This window comes from Thermobia domestica, chromosome 13 (genome assembly GCF_964235325.1).
Source record: "Thermobia domestica chromosome 13, izTheDome1.hap1.1, whole genome shotgun sequence".
NCBI lineage: Eukaryota > Metazoa > Arthropoda > Insecta > Zygentoma > Lepismatidae > Thermobia > Thermobia domestica.
Genome location: NC_137466.1, coordinates 12,091,060 through 12,105,716, shown reverse-complemented (window position 1 = coordinate 12,105,716; position 14,657 = coordinate 12,091,060). Strand labels below are relative to the sequence as shown.

General features: G+C 34.6%; 1 protein-coding gene across 7 annotated transcripts in view; it reads left to right on the top strand.

Moving 5' to 3' along the window:
• The window catches only part of LOC145669121 (pancreatic triacylglycerol lipase-like), a 210,676-nt gene extending 197,475 nt beyond the window's left edge, over positions 1 to 13,201 (top strand). For all 7 annotated transcript variants that reach the window (XM_081737466.1, XM_081737468.1, XM_081737465.1 and 4 more), the window contains one exon: positions 12,970 to 13,201. In XM_081737466.1, coding sequence (XP_081593592.1) covers positions 12,970 to 13,013 — 44 coding nt within the window. In that variant the 3' untranslated portion in view covers positions 13,014 to 13,201. The remainder of the gene's footprint in view (positions 1 to 12,969) is intronic.
• Positions 13,202 to 14,657: the final 1,456 nt, after the last annotated feature.

Sequence of the window (14,657 nt, the reverse complement as noted above, 5' to 3'; positions counted from 1 at the left end):
AATACCTGTTCTTAAAGGAACTTTTTGCGCTGAATTCGAATATGCACTCGGTTTTTCTCCATCACGTACGATTTTCCCGTAACAGAGGGATTTTCGGGAAAATCCCTCAAAAATTTCCCTTTTCGTTTATTTTACACCCCAAGATCTTGTCCCCTTGCATATACTAACATAGAAATAATACCTAAGTATACTTTGATTCATATTTAACAAACCCTCCAAGTTACGTAATAGTCGCTTTATTCTTTCTAGAGAAATAAATATGTTTCTATGTATACTGTGTGTACTGTTTATTGCATCTTATAGTAATGCTTTCAGATCTCTTAAGTTGAGGTAAAACGTTTTGCTTTATTACCACAAACACATATATAAAATATAATACAATATAATTTACAAGAGTGACAATTTACAATAAACAATAATACAAATGTACCAAAAGGTCATGAAAAGACAATCAAAACTATCACAATATATGAAACTTCCATTGGGTTACAAAAACGTACACTACTTCCTTCTTTTGTAAGAAATGTTGCATTCTCTAACAAGACCCCAACAATAGTCCCCCATTATTGAAGGATCCCATCGTCCCTGGTACCTTTTCTCCATTGCCATTATATCTTGGTGGAATCTTTCCCCCTGTTCGTCGCTGAGAGCACCTAGGTTAGCGGGAAAGAAGCTGAGGTGGGAGTGCAAATGTGGATTTTTAAAGACATCCTACAACCCAACTCTTTGTATTTCTGTATCATGTCCTGTACGATTTCTGTGTAACTCTCAGCTTTGTTATTGCCCAGAAAGTTGCGCACAACACACTTAAATGCTGTCCAGGCAGCTAGCTCAGCACTGTTTAACTTGCTGTCAAAGCTATCATCAAGCATTAATTTCCTAATTTGGGGACCAATAAACACTCCCGCTGAAATCTTAGCATCACTCAGGTTAGGGAACTTACCTCGCAAATACTTGAAACCTTCACCAGATGTGTCCATGGCTTTGACAAAGTTTTTCATAAGTCCTAACTTGATATGAAGTGGCGGTAGTAATATCTTATTAGGATCTACCAAAGGAGCGTATTTGACGTTGCATTCTCCAGGTACGTAATTCACTCTAGGTTCCCATTCCTTCACTTCATAATGTTTGTTATCAGCACGGCTATCCCATAAACATAAAAAACATTGGTACTTCGTGTAACCGCACTGCAGTCCTAATAAAATACCAACTACCTTGAGATCACAACATATTTGCCAACAATGGTCCTTGTAATTTATAAGATTTAGCAAAGTTGACATGGTGTCATAGGATTCCTTAATCTTCACTGAGTGCGCAAGTGGTATAGAAGGTTTTTTATTTCCATTATGTAAAAGGACAGCTTTAAGGCTGACCTTTGACGCTTCGATAAATAACCTCCATTCCTCTGGAACGTAAGGAATTCCTAGCTCCGCCATCAACCCATTTATATCCGTACATACGCACACATTATCTTGCATTGAGAAATAGCTTGAAAATTGAACATGCCTTTTCCTGTACACTGATATGTTCGTTTCTGCATCCAATAAGTTCCACTGCTGGAGCCTTGATCCCAGAAGTTCCGCCTCTTGTTTTGTCAGGTGCAAATCACGGACTAGGTCATTAAGTTCACATTGCCGGATAAAATGTGGCTCGCGAACACATTCAGGGATGAACGTTGGATCCTTGGATGTACATGTTGATGTCGATAGTTCATCAAGATCATGATCATCATCAGAGTCTTTTGGCCATATCTTTTCCCAGTTGGTAGTGGGCTCGGGAAGTGGAAGTTCATCCCCGTGCGGAATATGTCTAATTGCGGATTTAACGTTGGGATAACTTATTGTGTATTTGCTTTTTTTAGAATGTCCCTTAACTACTGTGAGACAAAAATAACAATCATCCAGATGGTTGGTGGGTTCTCTCCACACCATTGGTACAGCAAATTTCATGAACCTCCGTTTCCCTTTGGCCCATGCAAGTAAAGTGACGTAGCACGACGCACAAATTATGTTGGGTGCCCAAGTTTTGTCCTGATCTCCCACACGACATCCGAAATATATATAATATGCTAGTTTCACCGATGGCGTAATGGATCTACACTGTCCTTTAACTACAAACTGGCCACACACATAACAAAAACTATTTGGTGAGTTAACACACGAACGCCGTCCTCTTGACGCCATTGTACTGATCACTAACTAAACTTCTGGTCTTAGTTGAGTATAATGCCGTTAAGATCAAACATGAAAGCACTCTTAGCAGCAAAGACAACTTTGAAAGTGAAGTAGTGTTAAACCACACGTCAATATAAAAATGTACAAAACTCCCTCACCAGGTGTCAAGAACACAAGAAAGAAAGAAATGCGCGGGGGGAGGGGGAAACGATACCGTAGTGGAAAATTCAGACTGCATTAGTTCATTGTTGTCAACAATGAGTCTGTATTCCATTCTTTCTTTCTTTTGCTTTCTGTTACATTTGATAACAAATATTGATAACCATTTCATGAACAAAACGAAAAAACTTGGAGAATTGTATATATATGTATTAAGATATACATATACTGTACGTTTAAAAAAAATATACGTTGGAAGTACATTCTATTTTTATACACGTTTCTAATTTACAGAGAGCAATACAAGTGTGTTGTTGACTATTGTAAATATTCATTTTTATGTCTGTGTTTGTAGTAATAAAGCAAATCGTTTTTACCCCAACTCAGGAGATCTGAAAGCATTACTATCAGGTGCAATAAACAGTGCACACAGTATACATACAAATATATTTATTTCTCTAGAAAGAACAAAGCGATTTTTACGAAACTTTTAGGGTTTATTAAATATAAATCAAGGTATACTTAGGTATAATTTCTATGTTACTATATGTAAGGGGACAGGAGATAGGGGAATAAAATATCTGAAAAAGGGAAATTTTTGAGGGAATTTCCCGAAAATCGCTCTGTTACGGGAAAACTGTACGTGATGGAGAGAAACCGAGTGCATATTCGAATTCAGCGCAAAAAGTTCCTTTAAGATCAGGTGATTTTTCTCATGTAAGAAACAAAAAGTTTAAATTTGTTAACTAGTGTTATGTATAACAATATTAGGCAAAGGGACTATGGTGTAAGGATGGGTATGCCCCTTGAACGAATACAAAAACAAGTAACATCGGGAGAACGTTAAATTGTCCATTTTGTGGACCTTGAAAGAAACGCTTATTCTGAGTTGTTACCTGAAAACCAGGCTATCAATTCGGAGCAATACTGTTCAAAACTTAGATAATTAAAAGAAGCAACCGGCAGGAAGTGCCCTGAAGGAGCCAACAGAAAGATTGTCCTGTTCCTTCAAGACAATGCAAGATCATGTGTCTCTTTGGTTGCTCGACACAAAATTTACAACTTGACTGGGACGTTCTGGTCCACACGCTGTACACTATCAACTTTCCGCCTTCCGAGTATTATTTATTTCCAACGCTTCAAATCAGCGTAAGTGCTAAAAACTTTATTACTGTGGAGGACCGGAAAAATAATCTAGGGTTATTATTTCTTCAGAAGGCTCAGAACTTATATGACAGAGAGATTATGGAACTATCATAGAGATGGAGAAAGTTCATCGAGTAGAGCGGCATATAGTTTAATAATTCTAGCTTATGTGTAAGAAAGCAACATTTTTTTTTTTTTTTACAAAAACTTGTTCGTCGAGTTTTGTTACCAAGACAGGACGAACTATTGCATCAATTGACTTTTAATAAAAATAAAAACATTTTAACGAAATTTGTCATAGAATGTGTCTGTCTTTTAGAAGTACAAGATACATATACCATTCATTCTTCACTGATGTTAGCACTAAGTAGTGAGGATGATTGGGAAATTTCATTGAAAATATTCTCCTTATTGCATTAAAATAAAATAAACATTTTACAAGAAACATTACTATAAATTATTTTCCTAGCGTTGATATAACATCCACAATATCCTTTTTGTATTTGATCGATTCCAATCACAAGAAGTAAGTATGACTATAAAATCCGCAATACAATATACACTATATTACATTAAATATAGTGTATATTGTCCTGGGTTGGATTCCCACTCGAGTCATGTGCTTTTTTTGTTTTATGCTTTATCCAATAAAGTAGTTATTTGTACCTACAAGTAAAATAAAAGTTCACCATATGTTTATAATGCATAAAACAAAACAAATTTCAAATTAGTTGGAGAACCTTGCAATGTTCCGTGTTAAGTAGCAAGAAAATGTGATCTATTCACTAAATATATTGATATCACGAGTTATGTTATGGTTACCAGAGTCGTTGTGTAAAAATGTTCTTCATGCTTCGTGTCTATATCTCTGGACAGTAAGAATTACAAGGGGAATAAGAGGAATTCCCTTGGTAATACTGAATGTATGCTATAACTTGGGTCGTTATTTCAGATTTTGCTTCAGGGGGCAAAAGCAACACATAAGACAGATGTTTTGTATTAGTATATTAGTAGACAATCCATTAAAATATATATGTCTTCCTAAAATTCTAAGAGAGCTAATTACCCCTTGATGCTCCTATAAATGACGCCCTGGATTTATAACTGCTACAGTTCCCCATGCTATTGCCATCTGAAGTGACACTCCTGGTTCTTGCTTATTACTTAAAGAAAGTTATCATATATTGATTGTGAATGACAATATCATATACAAGATGCAGAGTAATGACTTACAGTGTACGCAGGAGCGTTTTTTTAAATCAGACACGGTCAGTAAGAAATACATTTTCTCCCTACGTTTTGATCACACCTCTAAGTAATCTTAAGTTCAGAACTTTCATTCATTAAGTAATTAAGTAATTACTATAATTTCAAACATATTTGCTAGCCAAATTGCTTTTGGATTTTAAATATAAAGATTAAACATATTCTTCATCTCCACAGAGCAGTACTGACATATTGGCAAAGTAGATTACTTCTTAATTTCCGCTATATTTACAAAATAATTTTACCTAAAAGAAGCAAAATTAAAATGTTATTCGTGTGCTCAGAATAAAATTACAAAAGTTTACTGTTATTACTGGAAAGTAATGTCGTTACTCATTTGGAACTTCTAAAAAGCAGATAGGTTCTAATGTATTGAAATTTCTTATCAATAGCATGAAGCGTTGTAAATAGTTATAAGTTTCCATTAATGTTCTTCAAGTGAATTCGTACATAATCAAAGGAAGTTCTCTCGAGTTTAACAAAATGGCCAAAATAAGATTCTTGAGAACACCTAGCTTAACATAGAAACAAAAATCTTATTCTCTTATATGAAAAAAAGAAAACTTGATAAGGTGAGCGTAGGAAGCGCAGAATTGTGCTTTGCCCCGGACTCCGAAATCCCTAGCTACGGCTCTGCAGACGATGCTTGTACAGTATCTGACCATAGTTTGTGGTATGTTATACAATAATTTTTAGCAGTAGTTCTTTACATGAGATTAACGCCCCACATGGGTCGTTCTTGTTTCCAAAATATCTGCTAAAATAGAAAGACGTGATTAAGGGGTAATAGAGTATTTAACTGGCGTTTTGGTATTTCATGACCTGTTAGATGTTTTTCTTATTATTGAACGAAAACAATTATGGACTTTGCAAATTATCAAGAGCTTAGGTTTGTTTACAAATAGCTATAATGATCAGCTGATTATAATAAACATTTGAATTGCAAGAAAAGAATCTGTTAAACATTCCTCGTTGAGTTCTTTCTATTAAAAAAGCTGTTATGCTAGATCACCAATGGGCCACTGTACCTTTCCCTGATGTCATACACCGAAGCTTTCCGACGTCCTAATTGGTTGGAGTGATTCAGATATCTTTACCATTTCCTTAAACTAGCCGTTATTGTAATCTCATTTTTAAATTGGGGAAAGCATTGGTTTCAGCCTAGCACTCAATTTCAACCTTTACCGGTTTCTCCAGTTTTATTCACACGCATCCACCAAATAATATTACCGATGTTGTATTATTTGCTGGGCGGGTACAAAATAAAAGTTTTTGTTTTCCTTTGCACACGTAAGTCGGCACCACCAGTCCAAACTACAGATTATCGTGCCAGATCTGAAGATAAGTGAAGAAGTCTCCGAAATAGGAACCAAATATCACTGTTTTGGTAAGGGATGAGTTAGGATGGCACGCACTTATTAAAAATAATAAATAAAAAATGCAGTTTGGAAATTAAATGGAAGAGGAAAGACGGCTAGTTTAAGATATTTTTTTAAAGCAAAATGTTATATCAATTGTATATTCTTTAAACCTAGAACTCATAGTGTAAAAACTTTACACTTTTACATAGGTGGGGTGTAGTTGACTCCAGCCGGATATCTCAGTGGAAGTAATTATAATTGCATGTTTCGATCACTACAACGTAAGGGCATCTGTTAATAGTACTAATATTAATTTGGCATATCAATACTCATTTTGACAACAAAAAGTTTCGATATGTTTACTGTAAGAAGTATAGAATTCACCTAACTATTTACATGTAGATCTGTAGTAGTAACATTTTACCCTCTTTTACTTTCTCCTGAAGCTATGCTTCTCTCTTCAAGATTTGCGCAACATCAAACATACCTTGTATAATATCAAAATTTCATCAAACATATCTTGTGTAATAAAATACTCCCATGCGCCTTGTGGAGTAGTTGTTTCGAACCCGCGTGCTGGTTCGGGTGTGTGTGAAGCACATTGTGTTGACGAGTCTGACTGTAAGTAATATGTTCGGAAGTGGAAAATTATACTGTACAATCTCTTTCGGCTAAAATATTTTATTCACCGCTTCTGAATCCGAAAACAAGTTTCCTTGGCATTAGAAAATTCGATTTCTCTTGAACTATTTGTTATGGATCATGTATCCTGTGCATTTTCGAAGTATCCTCTGCATCACTCTCCTCAATAGATAAAACTCCTTCTTCTGTAGGCCACTCAGACACAACTTCTCTAAAGTTACTATCTTCTAGACTGAACCATCGGTCTTGCTTTTTATTGAACTCATTTTGACTGGCTAGTCGGCGTATTTTGAAACTAACATCAAATTACTCTCACACGTAATAATGTAATACTAACTTTCCACGTATTAGAGCACTTCCTTTATGCCATTAAAATTGTGAATGAAGAGGTTTATTTTTAGCAAGACAGTTCATAAATACTTTCATAATCTCGAAAACGTAAAGCAAAAGGGCTACATAGAGAAAATGACAAAACAAATACAATGAGTTTTCTTTATAGTCAAGTAGTTGCATGATTTTTCGTTTGGTAGGCGCGTATTATGATCTAAAATGAGTTATTTCATAAAACAAATTGATGAAACACCTGTAAAGCTTACGTCTATCTTTATATGACAATAAAATGTATTTATCTAACAACTTTCATGTATAGCATTACATGAAAAACAATGAATTATTTGTTGTTGAGGTCTGAAAGACCCCAGGTATGGAAACTTGGAGTAGTGATATAAAATTAGTGTTTTAAAAAAAAAACGGGTTTTTTCTGTGAAGTTTTTTTTCCAATAAACTTCACTTTTTTTTCTTTTTCATGTTCTTTTTCAAATGTCTGTTTTTTTTTCTGGCAACTATTATTTATTGATTTATGTTGCAGACTATTGAAATAATCAACAGAACTTGAGTCGAAGCCCTCGTAACGTACAAATCGTTTGTTTAACTTTGTACCTATACGGCCAAAATTGTGTAATTATTCCAGGCCCCCAGGTCATTTTTGGCGTTTTCCTATATTTTCAGTTAGTGACTTATTGCTCAAAAACCATTCATTCGATTGATATGGTTAAGGCTTTATTTTTTAGAAAATGGATGTGGCTATGTTTTGGTGTAAGTTGTATTGCAGTGTTGCTAACGGGTGGGAAATTATTGAGGGAAATGTAGGGGTGAAATTTACAAAAAAAATCCCTAACCGAATTTTAAATATTTTTGTATCAGCACCACTGCTGCTATATGGGTTCAAGTCACCTAAACAAATCATTGGTGTGTTGACAAGGTACAGTGAAATCATGAAGTCGTTGGCTTCCATTCAAAGAGGGAAAGAAAAAATTCTCTGTCATCATACACATGGAATTTTGATACGTTTTTCGCCTCAGAAGCAAAAATCAACAGATATGCCGGGGCTACAGCTTCTCTAATTATCCTATTGAAACTTTTTATGGTGCGCTGTGTAGACCAAAGAGGAAGGTTTCAGGTAGCGGTACGTTTGTTTCAAAGTATCCAGTAAGAGGGTAATTATAGAGGGGGAAAGGAAATTTTCCGAATTTCTCACCTAAAATTGGAAATTAATTGTTTTGGCTAGAAACACTGCCATCAGACAGACAATATCAGACAGACAAGTAAACCTTAGTTCTCCAAGAATATATCCTAGAAGTATCATGGCGATATCTAACAAAGCAAGCATGGAATTAAAAAATATCTCAATCTACCTCAGAAATTCATCATTTTCTTACCATTTCCAGAACATGGTTTATTGTAAACCTTAACTGTACTTCCCCTAATTATTCTAGTGAAACTTTTTATGATGTGCTGTGTAGGCTAAGGACGAGGCTTTTAGACACTGGTAGTTTGTTTGAGTGTAGCCAAAAAGAGGGAAAAAATAGAAACAAAAAGGGAATTTTTCCCAAAATTTGACCCTAAAATCTGGAATTAAACTTTTCTGTACCTGGCAACACTGCTACGAGACACACACACACACAAGCTATCTTAAAATAAGGTTTGGTATCCCTATAATATATCCTACAAGTATTGTGACGATATCTAATAAAGTAAGCAAGTCAATAAAAAATATCTAATTCTACCTTTAAAAAATCAGTTATCTTTCAAATTAGAGAACAAGGTCTACAGTAAACCTCAACTGTATTTTCCCAAATTATCCTATTGAAGCTTTCTATAGTGCGTTGTGTAGGGCAAGAACGATACTTCTAGATACTGGTACGTTTGTTCCGATATAGCCAACAAGAGGGAAATAATAGAGACAAAACAGATAATTTTCCCAAAATTTCCCCTAAAATCTGGAACTAAAATTTTCTGTAGCTGACAACACTGCTACCAGACAGACGTAAACTATCTTAAATTAAACACTAGTACACCACTAATATATCCTACAAGTATTATGGCGATATTTAAAGAATAAAGCTTCTAATTATCAAAAATATATCACGGTAAACATAAAAGTAGGGGAAAACTAGAAAAATCAACTGTTAGAGCCTAAATACGAATTTTTCGTGGGCCCCCTAATTACCCCATTGTAATGATCTGTACTTGCGTTTGTTAAGTAAGGACAAATGTTCGATTGGCGTAAGTTGACTTGCACTCGGACGTATAGGTACGAATTTATAAACAAAAATTTCGAATTTTTGCCCAAATTTAGGGAAATTTTAATTTCGCTAATTGGCAACACTGCACGCAGGCCCGTCCAATTGATGTCAGCAGTTAGGTATCCATCCGATGTATCTACCTGGCAAGTCTTAAGGAGGTCTTTTTACAACGAAGGAAGCTACAAGGAAAAAAGAAATAAAGGAAATTCGAAATTTGAAAATTCTCGAATTTTTGACTGGGCTGAAATTTGAGAAGGAAATTCGACACCAGAAGAAAAAAAAATAATATGATAAACTATGGTCCGACCATATTTGGCGAGAATAATATCCCGATATCTTAAATTAGTGTCCACACAGGAGCGAGCGGATTAAAAAAGTGACACACCCGTGTGTACCATCTTGGTCACCTGGGCCACCGAGTGTACATTTGATTACATTTTTTTCACTAGTAACCCTTGTTGTTGTTGTAGTTATAGTCTCGACTAATAATAATATCGTTGTTTTAAACAATATCTTTATAAGGAAAATTTTCTCTCCTTTTTACATCTTAGTTCCAACATTGTTGGTGAGAAATGCAGGGTGTTTCAAAATGACTATCGGGTTTTTAAGTCTCTGTAGTACTTATTACATTTTACGTACAATTATATGCAATGCATCAAGTAAAAGAGCACGTCAAACAGCATTTGCTACAGGTGTTGGATGTGAGATTCATTCGTCACATGGCACACATCTAGTCGATAGACGAGAAAGGCCCATAAACTTTCCGCCATGGCACAAAACAGATTTAATTTAGGGGAGTCTTGTTTCAACTGTACCATCTCCTGAGGATTTGTTGACTGCCAGATGCAAACATTATGAGTGTTCACATTAGCTCTTAGGTGAAATGTCAATTATCACTGAAGACGACACGATCCAGAAAATCTTCATTGTTATGCAGGAATATTTCACTTGCGAAATTGGTACGTAAACCGTAGTCTGTAGGCTTTAGACCTGTAGCAACTACAAACGATAAGGACGTAGTTGCAAGCGTCTCCTTACTATTCTTCACACAGACGGTTGCACTGTACAGAGTCAGTTTTTATTAAAACACAAAAAGCTTTCTGCTCTCTAGTCTCCATTTTTGATACTTGCTCTTTCTAACGGAGACGGAAGAAACAATGCATGTACATGCGTGCGTGCAAAACTATTTGAGTTGATCTTTCATTTGATATAATATTTATAATTGTAAGTTAATTGTCATAGATACTACAAAGTTTCAAAACTATAATATTAATTTTGAAACACCCTGCATTACTTCAAATTGTGTCATCCTATATTCATGTCTTGTATATACATATCATCAGGGCTGGGCAATTTGTCGCCTCGTGCAATGGCATAATTTGCCGCCTCCCACTTTCTCCAGAAAGAACAAATCTTACAAGTCATGATTTTAAGTATGCTTTTCCAGGATGAGGAAGGAAGGGAAGGAATAAAAATGCACTCGCACTCAGAAAGGCTTAAATACTTACTAAAAATGCAATCCCGTTGTGTGTGTTTTTTCTTTAAATATAATCTATTATGTTAGTGAAAGATAAAGCAAACACACCTGCAGAGGAAATATGGTAATCTTCTTTATGGAATTCAATATCAAGCTTCAATCTCAATGTATCAGTTTGCAATTCCAGTGCAACTAGCTCTTTTATCTTTATTTCTTGATTTTTCTTCTACATCTGTTGACATTTCTTTAAATACTTGTTTCTATCTTCAATGATAAGGAACTTGTTTATGACAAAAACAAGATTAGTTGTCATATCAATACTCTGATAACTTACTAAATGGAACAGATATTCGCTACTATTCGAGAATTGAATTCTTGCATTTGACAACAATCAAGTAATTTGTGATCTGATTTATTCGACCATTTGCCTTAGCATTGTCCATGTGACCTTAAACTAATGCAACGTAAACATAATTTATGAATGTAGTATTCTAATAAGTCAGCTTAGTAAATGTAACTACCATCATCATGGAGTCTGTTTTCAACAAGAAATATTTAATTTAAATATTATTCTTATGACAAATTTTGCCGGATTCTCCAAACTTGCTGCTCCATGCAAATGCACGTGTTGCATGTATGGTAGAGCCGGCTCTGCATATCATATATATCTACTAGACAAATAATTCATATATGATATTTAGAAAAATACTATTTGGCAAATTAGTATTAGTTTTTACCTTTAGACAAGTTATTTGAATTTTATACTGTTCGTGACATTATTTCCGTACTTATTAGAGGCCTGCTTTCACGCAAAAACACAATTTCATTTATACTTTTATTTCTTAGTTAATATTGATGAAAACTGCTGAAGGCGAATTGTTAGTAGGTATGCTAGTCAAATAAATTGTAAAATATTTGTAGCGTATCAGTACCTAGCGTTTGATTTATGTTGCATTTTACAGTGATTACACCTAAATAAAAAATATTTCATACTTAAATAGACGTAAGATGCATTACAAATGACTATTTAAAAAAACGAAATTTAGAAAAACAACGAGAGGCAATGTTTTTTTTCTGAAAAAACGTACATTTCTGAAAAAAATACGAACGGTTTTTTTTCTATTTACAACACTATATAAAATAACAGAAATCTCGAAAATTGTCGCTTGCACAAGGCTAAAATTACGTAACATACAAAAACACATTTAGGTATAAGATGTCACGAATGACGAAGATTTGATGCGCATTTATTATACCACAAGACACTTTAATTACCCGCATGGGGTCTGTGAGAACCCACATATGCGTTCTAGGGTTAAGGCTGATTTTAAGAACTGAAGATCTTTTCCTAGATCTTAGACTCCTTCGGCCAAGTCTTGTGGATAGGAGGACTGAGTTATCATGACGGTAGCCTGAGCCGAAACATTACAAAAATGACATTTGTCTAAGAAGCTCTAGGCTCAAAAAGGCTGAGAACCACTGGTCTGCTGTACGTCAAGGAGGTAGAATCAAGGTGTATATTTCAAAGAAAAAAATGTGTAAAGCAGTTAATTGACGCAGAGTTTGTCGTTTGGATGAATGTAATATGGTAAAAGAAGTATCCTCAGACTTGGAAGAAAAATGTTTGGAGTCTATACTGTATATTTTCCAGAAATTGCCAGATTTTTGTAGATAATTTGTACCTGCTTTGAGACTTTCCAAGTAGGACCATGGACTATTGTTTCGGCCTGCTATCTACCAAGAGAAAGAGGTTAATCCACTTCAAGTTCAATAACATGTTTCTGTGGTATCTTTCGTAATACACCCATATATATATGGCACGTGAGTTTTCTCGAGATATATTACTGGTAGATGATAACAATGTTCAAGATAAGAAGTTGAAAATAGTCAATTTAAGAAAGTAACTTATTCTCGTTTATGCAGTGCATGAGACACTAGATTTATTAATTTTCAATCCTCATATTAAGTAATATGTGCGTTTCGTCGTATGTGGCTCTTAAGGCTCAACATTTGGGACAGAAATTTCTGGAATTTCGTTTCCTTGTTTCTAATGTGTAAGTTATCGAATACTTTATATATTCTCTTTGTGTATCTATTCTCTTTGTGTATCTATAATGTATAAATAATATACTTAATTATGCCTATTGTTTTATTTCCAGCTGAAGAACCTCCAGCAGATTTAAACACTGAATATGAAACTTGAAGAAAGATTAAGGAAATACAAAAGTAATTTGAATAATTCAAATGCTGTTTATAGAATTTAATATTAATTGATTTTAAATTAATAATTGATTGTAAGACGAACTTATTTTGGATTATATATTTTTGTTGTCGAGTAAGTGTACAGAAATTGAATACTACCAATTAGAAAATAAATACATGTCATTGGAAAAGAAATCGATTATTTTTTATTTATTTTACATAATACTAGCTGAACGTATACTCTCTGTACAGAGCATCACTCACATAAATCTCCTTGTCATTGATCGAAACATCTCTATATATGTCCCTTTACAGATACAACTGAAGGACGTCTTGATTTTTTAAAAAAATCGGTAAGGATTATCATAAAGAGGAATTTTTTTCGATTATTTTCTCAATATCTCGCACCATTTGCATAATTTGAGCCTACTTCCAGTTGGGGTTTATAATTCATGTATGAACAGTGTTTTCTTTCTTCTTGTATGCAATATGAAATAGGCAAATACATTACGCATACTTAAAATAATGGATATTTGATTTTTTTTAATTATTCTATCGATGCATTTGATTTTTTGTTTCTTGTACTAACAAAAGTTGAGTAATTAATTTGTATTGTTAATGAATTTCCTAATTTCATTTATACATGTTAAAATCTTTAACTGTATATATTTGAAGTCTCCAATGTGTCAAAACTTAACCATAATAATGATGGCACTTTAATCACAACTATAACGGTTATCAGATATGCTAACAAATGTGTTCTCCATACTACTCATTATCATATTTTTTGTTATATTAATCTACGCGACGTAATTTAAGTATCAATACAGCTTCTATGTTCAGTAATGGCACACGGAAGAAGGCTGTAAATACATCTTGTATGTACGCACCACACGCCAAGACTACAAGAATGATGTAACTGATACTGGACGGCATTAGATTAATCGCTGGGCCATATCGCGTTCAAAAGGTCCTGCTAGTTGACGCATTCCAGGGATACCTCAGGCAATACTTCTCGCTGGTAGCCTCGAATATCCTTTTTTCGTGAATTTTTCAGATTAACTTTAATTTTTTCTCCTAATTCCGATATCTTCAACTATGCTAAATTCGCGACAAATTCATTTTCCCGAGACTGATTTTTCATTAAGTAGTTCAAATAATGTGTGCGGAAAGGGCCAGCAGAGCCGGATCTACGGCGGGGAGGGACAATTCGGGGCATTTGCACGGGGCGCAGCAGGTTGAGAGCATGTAGGGGGCGCGATTTCGAGGCAAGAGTAATGTTGGCAAGTTTGGAAGGTTGTATGGACGATGATGGGATGGTTGGTGGAATGGAGAAAGTGGGAGGAAAACTGAGCTGAAAACTGGTCTCGCAGAATTTGATGAAATTATGAACTTCCTCTAATTCACAAGTCAAATCAGTTACCAAATACTTAATTGAATCAATTAAAAATCTGAAATTTGTAATTAATTCAGTATTTTGGAACTCAGTTTTGCATGAAATGTCGTTTGATTTGTTGTGTGATCTTTTGAACGCATTCTCCAGATTCAGAATTACGGATTTGACATGGCTATCGGAAGCAAAAAGTTACTGTTAATTTGATAAATGTGGAAGATCAGTTCAGAGAAAAGTGTATCTTGAAGAAGA